General features: G+C 38.9%; 1 protein-coding gene across 1 annotated transcript in view; it reads left to right on the top strand.

The window, feature by feature from the left end:
* Nucleotides 1-21861, top strand: part of LOC134742789 (putative mediator of RNA polymerase II transcription subunit 26) — a 44818-nt gene that overhangs the window by 1183 nt on the left and 21774 nt on the right. Inside the window, exons 3-15 of the mRNA XM_063675975.1 lie at nucleotides 389-586; nucleotides 2006-2116; nucleotides 6276-6383; nucleotides 6933-7148; nucleotides 8271-8534; nucleotides 8995-9162; nucleotides 13717-13924; nucleotides 14137-14564; nucleotides 14959-15137; nucleotides 18513-18607; nucleotides 20417-20565; nucleotides 20846-20968; nucleotides 21550-21652. Of these exons, the coding sequence (XP_063532045.1) occupies nucleotides 389-586; nucleotides 2006-2116; nucleotides 6276-6383; nucleotides 6933-7148; nucleotides 8271-8534; nucleotides 8995-9162; nucleotides 13717-13924; nucleotides 14137-14564; nucleotides 14959-15137; nucleotides 18513-18607; nucleotides 20417-20565; nucleotides 20846-20968; nucleotides 21550-21652 (2350 nt within the window). The remainder of the gene's footprint in view (nucleotides 1-388; nucleotides 587-2005; nucleotides 2117-6275; nucleotides 6384-6932; nucleotides 7149-8270; nucleotides 8535-8994; nucleotides 9163-13716; nucleotides 13925-14136; nucleotides 14565-14958; nucleotides 15138-18512; nucleotides 18608-20416; nucleotides 20566-20845; nucleotides 20969-21549; nucleotides 21653-21861) is intronic.

Below are 21861 nucleotides of genomic sequence, written 5' to 3' on the forward strand. Positions count from 1 at the left end.
CAATCTATTCTATTTGGTTAAATCTAATATTTTATTTGTATTTATACACTGACTGTTTACAGTGTAGTGATTGTAATAAAGACAGATAATGATACTAATCTCATTCTTATTGATAGTCTAAACAGTTTTTTTCACATTACATTATATTTTCACTATTAAAACTTACTGCTTACTGCTAGCCTTTCTCTACAGACGTCTAGTTGCTCTTGGCATAGGCCTCTCCCATATTCCTCCACAAGTCCCTGTCCAGAGCCTGTCTTCTCCACAAGGCTCCAGCCACCTGCCTGAATTCGTCTACATCTCATTTTAGGTCCTCCATCATTCCTTTTTCCATCTCCTGGGTACCATGTTGTGATATCACAACTATTAAAACTATTTATCTGTAAAGGTGGTGGTCCAGCCAGCAGATCAGCCTAATGATATAATAGTAAGCGAAGGAGTCCAACCTCAACTAGTTGTGGGCGATGGCGGCCTGCAATACCAGCAGCAGTACATCATCCGCCATGACCCTCCACCACCGCCCCCGCCTACGGACTTCCAACAACAACAGCAGCAACAACAGCACCAGCAGGCGTTGCACAGACAAGTAAGTGTAGCTAGTAATATGATAGTATATTAGCAATGTGGTTAGCCAGTCGAAGTATTAACAAGATGGCACCAGCATAGCTTGCCCTGTCAATCCCTAGAATTCTGTCAAGTTTTCTTTTTTATGGAATTTTATGCCCTGGATGCCAGCCCTTTAAGCCTTAAAACTTCATAAGCTTAAGCTTTTCTCATAGAAAAGGGGGCAAGCTATGATGGCGCCATCTATTCAAACCTTTGGTAGTTGCCAACCCGAGTCTCATAATGAGTGTATATAGGAGTATATAGGAGTTTTCTGACAGAAATGGGTTAATCATATGTATTTCTTGATGTGTTTGAAACAAATTATGGTAAATTTGCTTTTGTTACTTTAAATCTGTAGTTCAAGGAGCATAACCTGCTATTAGGGTTTGCAATGAATACCCAAATTTTAGATCCCGACCCACTGTCTACTAGACACACATTTCTGGATTATCAAAGAATGCAAGATAAAGATATTATTCAGATAGAACATGGCATGTTAATGAAAGGTCATAAAGACACACCACTGTCTATTATAGCAATACATAGTATTCATACCACTAATTTTAACAGGTCCTTTTGTCTCTTAATCATGACTTTATAAAGGTCTATGGAATTTTACAATCAAAATATTCAAAAAATCAGCAAGCATTGCAAACCCTACCTTGCTGGCAGCAAGTATGTAATCCATCATTTATTTGTATAAAAGAGGCAAAATGACTGTACTTTGCTGTTTTAGGTGTAGGTCTCCTACTAAAGGTCATTTATTTGCCTAAAAAGAAATTGTATGTTGTATCAAGGTAGACCAACATATGTCAATAGCCGGGTCCACACAGAGCGAGCATACGCGCGAGGCGATTTCTTTGCGCACAAAACTGCCAGTGTAGACGTTCCTCGGCCGAGGCGCCGCGCGCGGGGCACGTCCACACTGGCCGTTTTGTGCGCGAGGAAATTGCCTCGCGCATATGCTTGCTCTGTGTGGACCCAGCTAATTAATGATATTTTTTAAGTGTTGGAAGAGAGATCTTATGTGTATATCTACAAACTGTGAATGTAATCTTTTCTGAAAACAACATGGACATAAATTAAAATATTTGTAACAAAAATAATGTGTTGATTGGATGACTTCAATGCTTCTCAAACTACTTCTAATGTTTTGTACTAACTAGCATGCAAACATAATTTTTCAAAATTTTTATCTTGGTATTTGTAACCAATATAATATTTCTATCTCTATTTATTTTATGACAAAATTAACTTATGTCCAATGAGTGCAGTCTGTATTAGGAATAGGAATACTTATCCTGAGACACAAGAGTTCTTAGAGTTCTTTATAAGTAAGTTTGTGTTAGATAAATGTTATATAATGTAAGTTGTGTGTTCATATACAATTTATTTGTAGGTTTACTACACATCTGATTTACCAGTGGATGCTCAGGTTGTCTTGCAACAGGCTCAGCAAATCATTGACGCATCTATGATGCAACAGTCCTCTCCACAACACCCTCAACATGTATGTTGGCTAGATAATTGTGCATTTCATAGTACACATATACTATAATACTTGTACTCTTAGTAGACTCAACGCAATTCTAGATAGATCCTGCTTAGCATGAAACTGTGATCTATTTTTATGTGGTTCACACTTAACATGCCATTAAGTCAATTGATTAATTTCAGTTAGCAAGTATGCTTTTAATAATTTTGTTGTTGAATTAGTTGCAAGAGCTTGGAATAACAAACACTTGGTAACCAAAGGTACAAGGAATACTGTACTGTTCACATTATTTTACCTACATTGTCTTTCCCACATTAATTTACCTACATGTTACCTTACCATAGCATTGTTCTTTTGTTTCTAACTCCAGATGATTCTCAGTTTCGTAAAATAGTATCCAGCACTTTTAGTCCCAGTTTCTTCAATTCTTACATCCCAAGGGTTTCCAAATTCGGCGTATGAGATTCAGATCTTGCACTTTGGACCCGCTGAAAGAATGCAGGTGAGCCAAAGGCCATATTATAATCCGGCCCGCGGAAAAAGCAGTAGCGCCCAAGGCCTGACCCTGACCTTCAAGTCAAAAAGTTTGAAGATCCCTGAAGAACCAAAAAATATTTGGTTTTGAAGCTCATGGCCGCAAAATTGTTAAGTTAATTAAATACAGCCACAACTGATTGTGGGTGTGGCTTTAAGAACTTAGTTTGGCTAAAACTTGTCGAAATTTTAATTTATGTTTGTGATTATTTCTTTATCATAATTATGGAAATTAATCCCATCAAATTAATTTCTAATACTTTTGAACTTTAGAATTGTAACAAAGCACGGATACTAACACTAACATTTTATAAACATCCAATGTATGTGACAACTTATACCTGGAAAATAAGTTTATATAATTTTTGTGGTAATTTGTTTGATTACTTACTTCTGGTTAACTTTTATTTTTTTGTTATATTTAAGTTCATTGTATTAGGTAGAGATGTAGTAACGTGATTGTATAAAAGTTCAATTATTTTGTTAATGCTAAATCTGGCTACATGTAGGCAATGAATGGTGGATTTCATAAAACTGATTTTATTAGGTAAATGTAATGGGATTGGAGACCAAACAAAACTGCTTTTTTTCACACATTTCATACACTTTTTTGAAAACCACCAATTTCACACGTTGAATTTGTTATAAGCTTGTATTTTTTATTATTTCGTTGATTACAACTTACAACTTAAAAATAGTAAAAACATTCTAAAATATAAGAAGGAAACATTTGGTGTTGATTATTTAAATTTTTAATAATCACTTTAAAAATACAAGTCTTGTAATGGTTTGCTATTTAATGGTGTCTTGTGTACAAATATATCCATAGAAAAAAATCCCCAATATTGGGTAGGTACTTTAAAGATTCAAAAAATTCTGAATATTAAAAACGCTCACGTCACGGGAGTTTTACATTATATACAAAAAATAAATATTTTTAACGCCAATTATTGAAACTAAATATACAAAATAAAAATATTTATAAAAAGTAATAGTTGTTACAATAAAATTAGAAAATGTCCATAAGTCATTGGCTTGGCGAGAATGAAGAACTATGTTGTCACTCTCCTGTTATTCATGTTGCAAGCATGAATAACTTGATTTAGCAATGATGCTGATATTGGTATACTTAGAATGAATCTGGTTTCATAATATAAATGAACATTATTATAAATTGGAATGCAATACAATGTACCGTAAGGTCGGGGTACTTTAGCCCTCCAAGGTTACTGCACACCCATGAAAACCTATTTTATTGAATTGATACATTCTTAAAAACGACATTATGTGATTAATCTGTTTTTGTGTAAGCGTTAAGTGTCGTTTTTAAGAATTTATTAATTCAATAAATGGGGTTTTTATGGGTGGACAAAGTAACCTTGTAATAACGGCTAAAGTACCCCGACCTTATGGTATATGTACTATACATTTTGATTTTCACTCGAAATTTTAGGTTTTCGACGCATCTGGCGGGCTCATCTAATATTTTAATTATAATTAGATAGGCTTTTGTAATTAACCTTTTTTTCACAACAAATGGGTATTTTTGCACTTACTCTGGTTGACAACCAGAATTCTCTACCTAACAAAAACTTCCATAGAGTTTTTTAACAATATGGATAAGTACTGAACTAGTCAGCAGTAGAAATAGCTAAAAGTTCAAAGTTATCTGAACACAACTTTGTTGTGAAGAGGATATAAGAGCATAAATAAGATAATTATGGACATCTAGGGGGACATCACACTATATAGGGGGGCCTAGATAAGACGACAATCGGCTGCAGAAAACGAAACAATATCATTTCCAATTTTCCATATATTATTTGTATGTTTAACTTAACGTTTCGTTTCGGTTTCTGCATACAATTTTCATTTTGGCTAGTAGGCCCCCTGGTCCGTTAAGACATTTCTGCTACTGACTTTACTAAGCTAAAACTAATTACAGTTTTGGTTATAAACTGAATATTTCACCTTTTAATATGCTTCAATTTACTTCGCTTGTACATATTATGTCCTTCCTGTGTCATCTCGTAACATCAATGTCTCAAAACTGGGTCTCTATTGTTTTCCATAAAGTTTTTAGCCATAAAGTATTGTTTGTCCGCATTTTTGTTAGTCATACCTAATTTGTTATTTTTTTTTCAGAAACGCGTGACTTTTCAGGATTATCATAAAACAAACCTAACTTAACCTATCTATAACCTTATGAAAATCCTGAAAAGTTAACGGTTTTAGAATTATGACTAAATGATAATCTGACAATCATTACATTATGACTTTCAATAATTATGTCAAACAAAGGGATCCCCTCAAAACTACGTCATGGGTGTGGTGCGATTCGCTACTACTGTCTCCCTTTGCTGCTTTATGAGCTAACTTTTAACACACAGATTACAGAGATGGTTTTGTGTTCGAATAATTTGACTGACTGGGCGACATTATGCAATAATAAACCATGAAGCAAGTTCAAAGTTTTGATTTGAACTGGTGAACTACCCATTGTTTTTGTATGTTATCTCACCAATATGTTTAGATAAATAAAACAACTTAGATAGGGGTTAACATTACTAGCATCTGGGCTTTCCGATTTATTTAATCTTTTCCTTCTAATTAACAGCTATTAATTTTTTTTTATAAGATAACAAAAAAGTAGTAACATTTTCTCTCCTGCTTGATCATGAGGGTAAATACGACGTAGACGTACGATAAAATATAAAAAAAAACTACTAATCTGTAGCAGCATTGGTGTGACGTAGTGTTAAAAAAACGCCGGGGGAAAATATCTTGTTTAAATAATTGCACTATGGGGTGGGTCATGTGTATGTCCATGGCAACCCAAAAAGTAGCGATCAATGGTCTTTTTTTATTTTTATTTTTTCATTCTTAATTTTTATAGAGGCTTCCGTACACTCGTGGTGACGATGCCAGCCTCATAGGGGAGTTCACGTGTATAACTAACCTTCAGACTTGAGTTCCAGATATTTTTTATAATATGTAAACATTTTCTCAGCACCTTCTGATAGCGGTTGAGAAAGCAAGCTATTCAAGGATAATGCGCTGTCCAAAATATTTCCTAAAATGTTTTTCCGCTCTACTTGGCCTCTAGTGTTAGACGTAGACGTACGATAATATAAAATAAAAACTACTAATCAGTAGCAGCATTGGTGTGACGTAGTGTTAAGAAAACGCCGGGGGAAAATATCTTGTTTAAATAATTGCACTATGGGGTGGGTCATGTGTATGTCCATGGCAACCCAAAAAGTAGCGATCAATGGTCTTGAATTGTTATTTATTACACAAATCGATCTTACCACCAAGGCAGACAACGTTTTAAAATCGCATTTATACCTGTAGTTCAAGCATGTTTTAGTTTACAGTATGATAAATATTAAATAGTATTCGTATATTATCTTTCTTGTGGCTAACATTTTATTTTCACAACTACCTAAACTTTAGTTGTTACCTATATCTAAACCTTGTTTTTATATTCCAGATAGGTACTAAAGTGACAGATCCCTAATATTTTTGACTCTTCTGCTTTACAATTTTAGTACAAAACCACTAATTAGATCGTAAAAATTGCCCAATTGAACTGCCATTTTAGTGTCCAGGGTGTAAGTAAAAGGCGTATCATTTTCAGCTGGTGAGCCCCGCTCATGTGCTGTCTCAGCCGACGGTGATACACCCGGCGCAGCAGCCGCCGCCGCAGCCCCCGCCCCCTCCGCCGCCGCAACATGCTCCGCAGCCGGTAACCATTTAAAATTTACTACACGAGGGAACCGACAATTTGAATTCGAATTTAAAGTTGACTGTTGGACGTCGATTGGTCGTTGTTTTTGAGATATCTGTACGCCATTGAGCGTAGTCCGGCTACACATTGCATTAAAATCGCCATGTGACCAACAGCGCTAGGACTGAATACTTGCCAATTTCCATTGCTTTAGCCGTCAATACAACTGAAGGCCAGGCTGTGTGTAATAACCTAAACGGCCTCTTTTCATGTTACTTACATAATTTATACTACTAAGTATTTTCTATCATGTAGCCATATACCAGCCAGCCATTCTCAAAGTGTGCTCCGCGGACCCCTAGGGCTCAGCAAAGACTGTGTTGGGGCTTCACGAGAATACTTGTAATAATAAGAAAAAAACAGCTCTTCTATCAGTATATCTGATCCACAGTGACCAACGGAATTCTTAATTTGGGAGTCCGTCAAATATTTCGCTTTCCAAAAGGGTTCAGTCACCAAAAAAGTTTGAGAACCGCTGACTAGTCATTCGCAATATATTTGTAACAGCCGCAACAACAACAAATGCCGCGGGCAGCCACGCAGCAATCCCAACTTATGCAGCAACTGCAGCAGCACCAGCACAACATACACATGCAGCAGTTGCAGCAACAGCAATTGCAGCAGCATTTGCAACAGCAGCAGCAACAGCATCAGCAGCATATTCCGCAGCAGCAAATTCAGCATCAGCAAGTTGTGATGCACGCGGCGTATATTAACCAAGCTGTAAGTTGGATAGTATAATATGTTAAGTTTTTAGAAACGCCCAACACCCAATTGAAGCAATAGGATTGTTGACACATGTTCAATTTTGTAACTAAATCTAGTTATATAGATAGAAAATGAGCAATTTATCACAATAAATTTAAAACTAAAAAAAAAGTAATATAACGGAATAATAACGAAACGAAACGAAAGACCACAAAGTTTCAAAATTTAAGTTTTTTTAAACATCTAAAAAAGAAAAAAAATAATGGTACCATTCGATTCCTTACATTTTATTAAAAATAATATTATATGGCAACAAATACATAAACGCAACATTTCATTGACAAAATCGCAATTTCCTTCTTTTCCATACATCGAAACTGCTTCTAAGCATAGCGACATTACATGGTGACGTCACGATGTATTGACATTTTGTTAGAAGCGTTTCGTCAGAAGTGCGGGCGCCAGACTTTGACCATCATTTGTGACCTTTATATTGCTTTAAGACAATGGGTCCCATACAGACATTTGATCCTCAAAACAAACCTGACCGACTGATTATACCATTCATAAAAAAATGACAAAATCCCTATTGTAGCAGTGTCTGAAACAGGACCAGCAAGTTGTTACGCGTGCAGTGTAAGTTGGGTAGCATATTGTATACAAGTTAGTCATCTCATAATAATTTTTACCGGAGGGCTACGGTACGGTTGGTGCGTTGCGTGGCTGAGACGTTAGAAGGACTAAATTGATTAGTATAACTAGTTTCTCTAACTAAACTAAATCTAAACTCTTTAAAATTTAATAATACTTAACTTCGTATCATTTCTTCTTCGCTCTCTTAAAACCACATACTCAGGCCAACCAAAAACAAATATCTGTGTAAACTTAAAAAAAAGATACGGCGGTTTATGCCGCAAAAAACGTAAATTTCGACACTCAAGGGAATTAAAATTGGTAGGGTTACTTCCCGTTGTCCTAGAACTATGAAATTTAGCAAGTAATATCGCCTTAAAACTGTAAGCTTGTAAAAAATAAATAAAAAAGTAGTTAAATTTTGTATGTTTATGACCATTAGAATCTTACAAGATACCAAAAAGCTTTACCACCCACCTCTTCATCACTGATATTTTGGTACAGGGTACACCAACTCGCCAAGCGCCCCCAAAGCTCCTCAACCAAGCGCTAAGCAGCCCGGGCTCTGTGACCCTCGTACGGACGCCAGTGCGGACCGTACGGCCGCGGCGGCCCGCCGTGCGCCCGCCCATGCCCAACCCACAGATGCAGACACGTCTGCTGAACCCCCAACACCAGCAGGTGGGTACTGTGGGTTCGGTGACGCTGCCGGTGCGGCCGCCCGCGTCCGTTCCGCAGATGCAGACGCGGCTTCTTAATCCCCAGCAGGTCAGTTTTCTTATCACATTACGTGATATATAGCTTTATATAAGGTACACAACACATACACATATATCAAAGAAATAAGATGCGTCAGCAATTTGGCAAGCGGTTTTTGTACCGTGTGAAAAGTTCCTTATAAAAATTGTAGTTTGTTTTGTATGTTTTTTTTTCTGATTCGAAATATATACAGGGCCTTGGAAGAGTCTTCCAAATAACGCTTAGACATTAACGCTTTCAATTTCACGTGGTTGTTGCACGAAAATTGAGCAAAAGAAGGTTATAATTGTTCACAACAGGGTGCAAGATTTTCGAATACGAAAACTGTGGATACGGAGCCCATGGAAGCGTGAATCAGGGTGTGCTGCGGTTGAGTATCTGGCGCGTGATGGCCAAACGGGTTGACACACTGCTTCCTCAGACTTTGACCTCGAATTGTATCAGAAAGTAAACGGTAATTACTTTGCAGGGTGTAGGCAGCGTGACGCTAGGCGGCGCTAGCGCGCTGCGCGTGAGCACGCCACGCGCGACGGCGCGGGCGCCGGGCGTCGCGGGCGGCGTGCGCGCCGAGCCGCGCCTGCTCAACCCTCACGCGCAACAACACCGCCCGCCACGACCGCGCACTCCCATCAACCAGGTATGTACACTGTTTAGTCGGGTGTAGGTAACGTGACGCTAGGCGGCGCTAGCGCGCTGCGCGTGAGCACGCCGAGCCGCGCCTGCTCAACCCTCACGCACAACAACACCGCCCGCCACGACAGCGCACTCCCATCAACCAGGTATGTACACTGTTCAGTCGGGTATAGGTAGCGTGACGCTAGGGGACCAGTGTGACTCAACCCGCAAGCGTAGCAGCACCGTCTGCCGAGACCTTGTCGCCTATCAACCAGGCATGACATAAAAGGACCACTGTTCAGTTAACTTCAGTCTCGCGTGCTCTGATAATCGCTCTGACGGGGTCGCATTGAGATTAAGCCGAAGCGCACTCCGTGGATCGCGGCCGAGCCAATGTACATACTTGTAGGTAGTTATGACAAATATGAAGTTGATAAAATTACAAAAACTATATATAACGACTGCCCTGAACCACTGCAGATCATTCGCCTAGGTAAATACGTCGAAAACAAAGTCCGCCCAATAAAGGCAACCTTCGCATCAAAGGCTACAGTGAAAAACATACTCCGAAATAAAAATAAAGCACATGATGTTAGAATATACTCAGACCAAACGCCCTACCAGAGAGAATTTCTAAAAAGTGTAAAAGAAGAATTTCAAGCTCGTACATCCAATGGTGAGACAAATTTATACATCAAATATGTAAAGGGCATACCAAAAATTTTATCTTCACAGCCAAAACCAACGGACAAATAACGAGGACGGAGACTCCGCCTGTGTATCTATGAAGGTGCTCAACTTTACAAGTTACCAAAAGATATCAAGGAATTGAAATCCATAACAGCTTCAAAAAAAAAAAAAAAAAAAACTTAAAATTCTATGTACCTAATAAATAATGTAATAATTATATGAGCTAGTGCATGTATATTTGTTAAGCAAATAGTATGCACATAATACCTATGTATTATATGACTATATTATAGTCAATTAAATTGTTCATTCATATAAAAAAGTTATTTTTAAGTAGGGTAAATATTTTGAAAACATATATTATCCGTATAAAAAAAAAAAAAAAAAAAAAAACCGCACGTAAATTAATATTTAATATAATATATATTGCACAAAACAACCAAATTTTATACTGTACATATTAAAACTGCTAAATATTAACAATTAATACTAAACATACTAATACAAACTATATTATTAAACAACATACCAAAATAAACATAAATAACAATATACTGTAACTATAAATGCAAAAACTTTATTTAATTATTTTTTATTGCATAAAATTACATACATATAAATAATATACATCAATAAAAAAAACTATGTAAGAACTATATATATATATATATATATATATATATATAATAAAAACTATACAAAAAAAAAAACCCTATTATATTATTTCTAACAAATACTATATAATTAATACTATCTGACCTGCGTTATTATAATTAAACCAATTGCCTTCTCCATGCTAACTGCTTCGTAGCTTGCCGACATTCGTTAGGCAACGAGTTCCCTTTGACCCGCTGTCGGACGCATGATTGGTAAACCAGCATAACGTAACTCACAATTTCTAATGACCGCGCTTAATCATAAGTCACACTTATACTGGATAGCGTAAACTCGCATGCGCTTGGTAAGCGTTGGGAATGCACCATATGGTTAGTAACCTTTTTCTATTTCTACCCACTTTGTAACCAAACGAATCTTTGTAATGATTATTTATAATGAATATTTATGTCACATTGTCTGCACGCTAGTCCTAAGATATACTTATTATAATTTTTTGTATTCTCAAGTAAGCGAATTTTGTAAATTCTTTTTGAGAATAAAGTTCTTCTTCTTCTTAAACCATAGTTATGACCAGTGAAATCGGGAGGAGTCCTTCCTAAATTTTTCCTTCCAAAATTCTCAGTCGGTGAAAGTTCCAAGATTCCTTGAGACTGGTCATTTTTTTCCGATCCCAAGCAGGCCTCCTTCACTCGCTCAAGGCCACGCGCTATATGCCTACCGCTCGGCGTATCGTCGACGATACAACCGACAGAGGGCCGCCGAACGCCCGCCTGAGCGCGCGCACCGCGCGTTTCCCGCGCGTACGCTTCGAAATGCCGAAAGCACGAAACTATTGTGCAGTAGATGGGTGTAAAAGTCAAAAAACAAAGGAAAATTTGTCGTATTTACCGAGTAGTATATTAAATCTATCTTTATGAATTTTGTCACCATTTATTTCTATGAACATAAGTAGGTAAATCGTAAATGAAGGAGTTTTTTGAGTCAGGTAATATAATTGTTGTTTTTAAATATTTGATTGACTAATAAAAAATATGGTTGATTCGCAATATTCGTTTTATTACAATAATAACATAAGTAACAGTACAACCCTAGCGCATTCTTACGATGACGCGTTGGCACGTGACTCGCACAGCGAGCAAGGCAGTCTCGACTATTTGTTCGCGTACTTATGGTACATTTCTTCTCGTCCTGATTATTAAGACTTTGTAGGCTATTATAGCGTAGGTATTTTCGCTTTTGTATGGGAATGATGTATCTGTTACGTAGTAACTATTTATTAATCTGTGTCCCAAGCGATCCTGGATTACTGAGTAGCGCTATAAGCGTAGTTTGGCAATGAATGGTTTAAGAATGAAGCCCCATAATATCAAGGAAAGAGTAAATACTCTTTAGTGAAATCACTATGAAAATTAGTAGGTACATTTCTAATTGGGAGTTTGAACATCCCAATATTAAAGCTTGTCCCAGAAAAAATCGTTTGTTGGTTGCACCGGTTGCAAACACCTACAAACAAAGTATCTAAAAAAAATGCAAAATAGTAAACTGAAGTGAAAACCACATCTAGATAACTTTACTCGAAAATTACAACAAAAAAATTTGACTTCAAATCGCTACCCAGTCAGCATTTTTGTTCCGGACCTGATAGAAAAACCGCTAAGGACAAGTATAACATGATTAAAATGAATACATTTTCGAATAATAGAATCTAAATTACGATATAGCATTAAATTGTGGGGTAACAGCTACCTATATAACACTAGAAGTGCTTTCTTGATGCAGAAAAGGGCTATCCGAATTATAGTTAGAATACCACAGTGGGAATCGTGCAGGGAGCATTTTAAAAAACTTAAAATTTTGACTGTGCTTTGCCTATATATTTTAGTTCTCCTATCAGGTCTAGTCAAAAATTTGGAGGAAACTGAAAGCGATTACGACAGAGCTTTGAGACTTGCAACGAGAAGAAAAGACCTTAAAAATAGTTTAGTGCCTAAATTCAAAATTGTACAACATTCAGCAAGCTACCAGGCAGTTAATCTTTTTAATAAACTACCGATAGAGTATAAACAGATCTCTGACTGTAAGGTATTCAACCGCAAATTAAAGGCTTTTCTTGTAGAAAAATGTTACTACTCTATCAATGAATTTGTAAATGACATATTTTAATTTGTATCGCAATAGTAACCTTTTTTATTAAGATTAATAATTATGTTCTTTTAGTTGACTATTTTATGCGTTGTGAATGACATACCTATAATATCAATTGTTGACAATATTTTATTCGTAGAAGTCATTAATTTAGTATTAGAATAATTTTTTGTTGTTTTGTACTGTGAATATATTATTTTTAATGTGATTATTTCAAGTATTTAATGTATGTAATCATTTTATATGCATGAATTAATATTCGACACAATGTATATTGTTAAGAATTAAATAAATAAATAATAATAAAAAAATTATAAGTTTCTCGTATGGCAGGTGATCTGTTTTTGTTGCAAATGTAGCACATTTTTTTTTTTAACGGATCTGGGAACTTGGACGCATTCTACCCCAAATGGTGGGAAAATGGCGATGACAGGGTCGAGTGGAGAAAACGAGGGGAGGCCTTTGCCCAGCAGTGGGACACCAAAATAGGCTAATAAAAAAAATAAAAAAACGGATCTGTAACTGGCGACATATACTAAACCGAGTGTTTGAAAAAACCGTTGTATTTAACTGTCTAATGTTGTACCCGTTGTAACTGTGTAATTGTCAATGAATATAGATCACCACAACAAGCCCTTTCTGTCTTGGCCTGGTTAGGCCATGTACCATTATCCAAGAAAGCGATACTAAGTCAATAATATCGAATTTGTGGAAAAACACCTTTTTCCTTCCAACTGCTCTGAATTATGATCGATTGAAAAACAATGGGTTCGTATGAAGCAGAAACTCTTTAAACATACAACTAACGCCATATCAGTTGAAATCTTCAACACGAAATGGAAAAAAGCTTAAAAATTAATAACAGTCCTATGTATAAAACCTGATGGTAGGAATTACAACAAAATTACGAAATTTCTGGATGTATAAAGTGAAAAACTGCAAACGTACGTCCATACATGTTGTTTATTACATTTCTAAGAAGAATTTACCGTACAACTGTCGTGTAAGATTTTGTGAAAATTAACATGCATAATTTTTTTCTGGGACAACAAGCTTTATAATCAGAAAACAGAATCCACATCTACTCTCTCCTTTACATTCACATATTCCTTTCCCTTTTTAGCAGCAGCCGCACCAGCAACACCAGCTTTCCCCACACGTGAACCAACTTGTGAACCAACAGCAGGCTATGAACCAGCAACAAGTTCACCAGCAACAACAACAGTTTAATCAACTAAAGCTCACCCAACAAGTAAGTATTCACACTAAGGTCATTGCGGAGAAGTCCAACATATATACACACATACGCCTCCATCCACGGCTATGCACTGGTACTTTAACGATAGTCTGGTAAACTAGCGCGAATGCCGCGTTAATAATATAAGTCTGGCAAACAAGTTTTGTCAGTAGAAAAAAAAACTACTATTGTACCTCTTTTTGTGGTTATAATTCTAGAATAATAAAAAGACAGTATGATGCACTATAACTATGCTCCACTGACTTGCCAAACTATATTTACAAAAAGTCTGCCTCTTAACAATAGGCTCCTATTTCAAAACTTTTCTATTCCAGCAACAACTACTTAACCAGCAAAATCAAAGTCAAGCGACGCGGATCATAACCCAACAAGGAACGATCGTGACGCAAGGAAACCAGCCTATGATGCAGCACAACGTTGTCCAACAACCAAACCAGAATGGTCCCATGCAGAACACCCTCACTGTGATACCTCAGCGTTCCTCCCCGCACCCACAACAGCAGCAACAGTCGAAGAAAGTCATCGTCCAACCCAACAATGCTAATGACATGGATGATCTCGAAGAGAGCATAACAGCCGCTATACTAACGAAACACACCGTCAACGAACCTACTATACCCCAGCAGTACCATTCACCATCACCGCAGATACGACCGCCGCAGGCTTCAACGCATCAGCAAATGAGCTACAGTCCGCAGTTGGGCTATCAGCAGGTAATTAGGGATAAATTGTACCCCCAACTTTTCTTTTAGAATTGGAAATTGCGATTTGGGTATACTCAAAATCACGAGATTAACGAGCTCTTTGATCTTTGACGAGAAAAAGAAATCCCCAATGTTTTGGGTCCATTTGGTTACGTTTTCATCAATACAATCTTCTGGGACCGTAACAAAACGGACAGAAACATTTTAGAAACACTTTTTTTCTCGAAAACTTATGAAAATTCTAAAATTCAAGCTGGGGGTAGAGTAGAACTATAGATATTACTATCAAATGTTGTTTTTTTATGTGTATGATTTTTGTAAGTTTGTAAGGATTTATGTTTTGATTATTATAAAAGATATTGTACAACTTTAGTCTAAATTAAGAGTAAAAATCCTTAAACAGCCGATGTCATACGAGCAGCAGCCGCACACGCACCAGGTCCTGATGGACACGGACGCGGAGGACGAGCGGCAGCTGCTGACGCTGTCTACTGGGCAGAGGATGACGTTGGCGGAGTACAAGCGGATCCACCAGCCCGGCATGCGGGTGCCGGGGGCGCAGCCTCAACTGCAACAACCTAGGTAACTAACATAATACAGAGGATGACGTTGGCGGAGTACAAGCGGATCCACCAGCCCGGCATGCGGGTGCCGGGGGCGCAGCCTCAACTGCAACAACCTAGGTAACTAACATAATACAGAGGATGACGTTGGCGGAGTACAAGCGGATCCACCAGCCCGGCATGCGGGTGCCGGGGGCGCAGCCTCAACTGCAACAACCTAGGTAACTAACATAATACAGAGGATGACGTTGGCGGAGTACAAGCGGATCCACCAGCCCGGCATGCGGGTGCCGGGGGCGCAGCCTCAACTGCAACAACCTAGGTAACTAACATAATACAGAGGATGACGTTGGCGGAGTACAAGCGGATCCACCAGCCCGGTATGCGGGTGCCGGGGGCGCAGCCTCAACTGCAACAACCTAGGTAACTAACATAATACAGAGGATGACGTTGGCGGAGTACAAGCGGATCCACCAGCCCGGCATGCGGGTGCCGGGGGCGCAGCCTCAACTGCAACAACCTAGGTAACTAACATAATACAGAGGATGACGTTGGCGGAGTACAAGCGGATCCACCAGCCCGGCATGCGGGTGCCGGGGGCGCAGCCTCAACTGCAACAACCTAGGTAACTAACATAATACAGAGGATGACGTTGGCGGAGTACAAGCGGATCCACCAGCCCGGCATGCGGGTGCCGGGGGCGCAGCCTCAACTGCAACAACCTAGGTAACTAACATAATACAGAGGATGACGTTGGCGGAGTACAAGCGGATCCACCAGCCCGGCATGCGGGTGCCGGGGGCGCAGCCTCAACTGCAACAACCTAGGTAACTAACATAATACAGAGGATGACGTTGGCGGAGTACAAGCGGATCCACCAGCCCGGCATGCGGGTGCCGGGGGCGCAGCCTCAACTGCAACAACCTAGGTAACTAACATAATACAGAGGATGACGTTGGCGGAGTACAAGCGGATCCACCAGCCCGGCATGCGGGTGCCGGGGGCGCAGCCTCAACTGCAACAACCTAGGTAACTAACATAATACAGAGGATGACGTTGGCGGAGTACAAGCGGATCCACCAGCCCGGCATGCGGGTGCCGGGGGCGCAGCCTCAACTGCAACAACCTAGGTAACTAACATAATACAGAGGATGACGTTGGCGGAGTACAAGCGGATCCACCAGCCCGGCATGCGGGTGCCGGGGGCGCAGCCTCAACTGCAACAACCTAGGTAAAAAAAAAAGTTATTTATTAGCTGGGTCCACACATAGCGAGCATACGCGCGAGGCAATTTCCTCGCGCACAAAACGGCCAGTGTAGACGTGCCGGGACGTGCAGTGTAGGCGGCGCACGCGAGCCCGTCTAAAAATGTCGATACTACACGCGCGCCTCGACCGAGGCACGTCTACACTGGCCGTTTTGTGCGCGAGGAAATTGCCTCGCGCGTATGCTCGCATTGTGTGGACCCGGCTATTGTCGCAGAAAAAAAAAAACAGTAGTAGTAAGCTCAAATTACAGCAGTATACAAGTACATATTAGGAACTAACTAACATTTAAAACTCGCGTTTTGAACACATATTAAATCACATTTACAATCGGGTCTGTCGCGAATTTATTTTGTTACCTTTATTTACCGACGTTTCGACACAGGTTTCACTGGTCGTGGTCGCGGCTAACTGACGTCCCGCAAAATGTCAAAACAGAGATTTGTGTGACTATCCCATGAAAAGTGCATTTAAAAGTTTGGGGTAGACATGACATTTTCAAACCACCCGCTACACATAAATGTTAGTTATTGTCACTAGTCCGACATGCAACACTCTCAACATCCGCGCACACATCCGAAGATAGATCCTTACTTACCTTTTCTGGATGTCAATCTGATGGTGAGATCGGACGGCACCTTGGCACACTCTGTATACAGCCTCTGTGTAACCTGCGCATACCGACAGATACCTACAGGCATCCTCTCATCATCACCCAAGGCACCTACAATCCGTGATTACGTCCTTGGTGAACAGGGCACATGACTTATGTGACCCTGAGCACCTGGACAGTGAACTAGCGCATGTCCAAGCTGTACTGGAAAATAATGGATACCGAGGGGGGATGAAACGCAAGCCGAAGAGAACGGAAAGACATCCAGAGGTCAATAGACAACCAGCGTTCTTACCATATGTGAAAGGGATAACGGACAAAGTAGGAGCAGTACTTAAGAAATTCTCCATCAAGTCTGTATACAAGCCGTTATTCAAAGTAGCAGTTCTTTTACGCAGTCCAAAAGATGTCATTCCGTATTTAAATCCGGGCGTTTACAAAATAGAATGTAGTTGCGGAAGTGAGTACATTGGTCAAACCAAACGAAGTGTGCAAGAGAGAGTGAAAGAACACATAGCGGCAGTTAAAAATCGCCAAGTACACAAGTCCGCGATCGCCGAACATCTACTTACATGCGGCGCAAATCACTGGATTGAGCTTCATAAACCAAAAGTTGTCTCCACTGAACGCCATTATTATCCTCGAGTTGTGCGAGAAGCGATTGAAATCAAGAAGCACCCCAGAAATTTTAATAGGGAAGATGGTTTTAACTTATCGGCAACTTGGGGACCAGTGATCCAGAAGTTAAAGCCAAGGGATCTATCTTCGGATGTGTGCGCGGATGTTGTGTGTTGCGTGTCGGACTAGTGACAATAACTAACATTTATGTGTAGTGGGTGGTTTGAAAATGTGATGTCTACCCCAAACTTTTAAATGCCCTTTTCATGAGGTAGTCACATAAATCTCTGTTTTAACATTTTGCTGGGACGTCAGTTAGCCGCCACCACGACCAGTGAAACCTGTGTCGAAACGTCGGTAAATAAAGGTAACAAATTAAATTCGCGATAGACCCGATTGTAAATGTGATTTAATAACATTTATTTCATTTTTTTTGTAACTAACATTTATTACAAGCTTTTAAACATGCAATGTACCTATGTATGTTCGGGTCAAATCTTTTAAGCTAAATTACACCTACTTCCCATTGTTTGACCAGAAACTGCACATACTTGCGTAATATGGGTGACAATGCAATATTATTCTCTATGGTACGAGATGATCTGGTGATGGATACCGTAATTCATTGTGTTTGGGTGTGTTAGAATTGTCGCGTTGAGTATTAGTTGACTTTTGACTAAAAGCTTATTTAAAAAAATATTTTTTTGTCAAAAACTTGTTTTATAAAATTTCTTGATGTATTTCTGCCATGTCACTGTGGCTTACGCCGATAAGTCTTCACTACAAATTAAATGATTTTAGTAACTTGACACGTCACAATGACAAGGAATGTGCTGAAAGTTGATTGATCCCATCATTGTAAATACAAATATTGTTGACATGTTGATTATATTCACAGGGATAATGGCCGCCAAACGCTGGTGCGTAGCAAAGAGCAGCAACGGCCTGTGCAACGTGTTCCTCCTATGCAATCACAACAAGTGCCTCAGCATGGTAATGTTTAAGGGCCCACTGATTATCAGTTCGCCGGACGATATCAGCCTGTCAGTTAGAACAAAAATTGGACAGTTCCGAACAACTGACGGGCCGATATCGTCCGGCGGACTGGTAATCAGTGGGCCCCTTTAGTAAATATCTTACACGATTTAAACCCTAAATGGGATGCTGAATAACCAGCACCAATTAACAAGTTTGGGAACAAATCAAATTATTTTATTAAATATTTTGATTTGTGTTTTTTTAAGTAGTCTCACTACTATGTATAAATTAAAAACTGTAATAGATGTCATATATTAAAGAAAAAGTGACGAAGCCCTACAGTGGTGAAGGCCGGATTCGAACCGGCGTCTTTAGCTATCGCGGCTAACGCCATGAACCCCTAGGCCACCCCGCCACGGCGGTGCCCGTCCGAATTTCTCGACTATATGCCATCTTAGTAAGACTAGGCGTCTTTGACCAGCTCTAAGGGCAAGCAGTGCGCGCTTGCACCTCCTAAACGAACTCCTTACGGATTTACGTTGTAGCGAGAGACTGGTGCTGCCATTTATGAGCAATACAATAAAGAATAAACAAGTTTGGGAACAAATCAAATTATTTTATTAAATACTTTGATTTGTGTTTTTTTAAGTAGTCACACTACTATATATAAATTAAAAACTGTAATAGATGTCATATATTAAAGAAAAAGTGACGAAGCCCTCCAGTGGTGAAGGCCAGATTCGAACCGGCGTCTTTAGCTATCGCGGCTAACGCCATGAACCCCTAGGCCACCCCGCCACGGCGGTGCCCGTCCGAATTTCTCGATTATATGCCATCTTAGTAAGACTAGGCGTCTTTGACCAGCTCTAAGCAGCTCTCTTTTCTTTAATATATGACATCTATTACAGTTTTCAGCACCAATTAACTTAGGTCAGTTAGTGAAACCCTGTTTTAAAACGAAGGCTACCTTGTATAGATGCTTGATGATAGGCATCTGTACTAGCAAGTGAATTATGGATGGCTTATCCACGTGATAAAATAAGTGTAACTTTTTAACTCAGCGCGATTGAAAGAGACGGACACTGCCTTCATCACGCTGTCACGTAGACAAATACGACCATCCATATACAAAGATAGATATAACTCCGTAATAGATGGACACAGTCTAAGGAACAAACGTGCCTCGAAAATCAAGAAAATTTGATTCTCGATCAGAGGGCGCTACTAGCTTTGGCCTCCTGTCGTATAGATGGCGTTGACGGTTTCGTTTGTTATTTAACAATTTTAACGCATATCAGTGAAAGAACATGGGTCAAAATCATAAAAAAAATTAATGCAAATAAAAAAAATCATTTATCCATTTTTATAAATCTTCATTTTTAGTTTTAAGGTGTGTCGATAGATGGCAGTGAATTTACTGTGGTTACAAAATCTACTATGACAGTACCGCTCTATCTTATTATATCCTCTTTGGACATACTATATATGATGTATCCATACAGATGGTCTTTGTGATTAATGAACTATTTTACTCCCACCGTTTTCAAAGGAGATCCTTTGTGATAGGATGTTGGTTATTCAACTCCCTATACCTTACATTATAAATTAACCGTAATCAGCAGAAAATTATTTTTGTTGCAATAATATCTCGCTGTTTTGTATGATCCAGCCAAGACAAACTGGTTTTTACTTATATCAGACCGCTTAGCATGACTTGCGTTGTCGCGCGCCACTCCATATTTAGTCGCGAACGAGAACACAAGTTATGCTAAGCGCGGTTACATCATCATTGCTGCTTAATAGATTATTTTACTTGGCCCGCAGATAACAATGAGCCACCAAGTGGACCGTCAGAGCAGTCATCAGAACCTCAGTCAGCAAAAATGTTGATATTCCTACAAAATGGTGAACAGAGACTTATCACATTCACACTGCCAAAAGAAAGTTGTACGCTTCAAGAGGTTTTAGAACAGGTATTTAGTTTGTTATTTTTTATACAGTATGAATGGAGACACAATCAGAATTATTCGTTACTCATATACAGTAGGACCCACTTAATACGATCTCGTATAATAAGATTTCCGGCCTAATACGCCTCTGCAACTTGTTTTAATACATTTTATCACTGTTAAGACGATTTCCCGCTTGATACGCGTTTTTGACGTGGCCCTTGAGAATCTTCTAAAACGGGTTTACCGTATTTACTCGACTATACAAAAATTTCAAAATATTCCATGCATCTGTGTTTTTTAGGTGAATGTTCCATTTTCCGAAGATACTCATATACAATGTATGCAAAACACAAGCAGCGAGATTGATTACTTTGTGTCAGTTGGCTCGACTTCCAGAATTGAAGACTTGCTGGAGAACCATCCGGTAAGGCTTTAATTCCGTAATGTATGTTACTTTGTTGACTTAGTAAGTAAATATTACAGGTTTTCACACTGTCCGATTCGATATCGAATGTTCGAATGTCTGATACGACCACAAAAAAGTAAAATTCTATACAGTGCCTTTTTATATTTATTTATTCATTGATGGCCACTCTCTATCAGCTGCTTTTCCGATATTGGATCGGACATTCTGAAAACGCTTTTATATTGTCGACTATCAAGAGATCGATGAAATACCGTTTCGTGACCAAACTCGCATTCGAATTCTCGCACCGTCTATACCTCGTTTTTTTGAGCATTAGAAAAACGGTAAACAATCTTGACGTGTCTTTTTATTGAAAATCATTTTTGAATACAGCAAATATGTAACACTATTTTGGTTTCATAAGTAACAGTTACTAGTTTTTTAAAAGCGTTTTTCAATAAAAATACATGTCAAGATTGTCAATTTTTCAAATGCTACAAAAGCGAGGTGTAAACGGACGTTTACAATCCTCTTGTGTGATGTAGATTTTATTTAAAGAAACACAGTTCACATTCTAAGATATAGTTTGTGTATAACAGATGCTAGTTGGCGATATGAGCAGTCGAAGCTCGCCTAATGTGTCTTTGCAACCTCAAAGCAGCGAAATGTCTACCCCAGAAAAGTCTTCATGCCCTGAAACTGGTAAGCTTGGTGCAATGATAATAATAAATATTATAGGACATTCTTACACAGATTGACTAAGTCCGATAGTAAGCCCAAGGAGGTTTGTGTTATGGGTACTCAGACAACGATATATATAATATATAAATACTTTAATACATAGAAAACACCCATGACTCAGGAACAAATATCTGTGCTCATCACTCAAATAAATGCCCTTACCGGGATTC

Source organism: Cydia strobilella, chromosome 7 (assembly GCF_947568885.1).
Source record: "Cydia strobilella chromosome 7, ilCydStro3.1, whole genome shotgun sequence".
NCBI classification, from domain to species: Eukaryota; Metazoa; Arthropoda; class Insecta; order Lepidoptera; family Tortricidae; genus Cydia; species Cydia strobilella.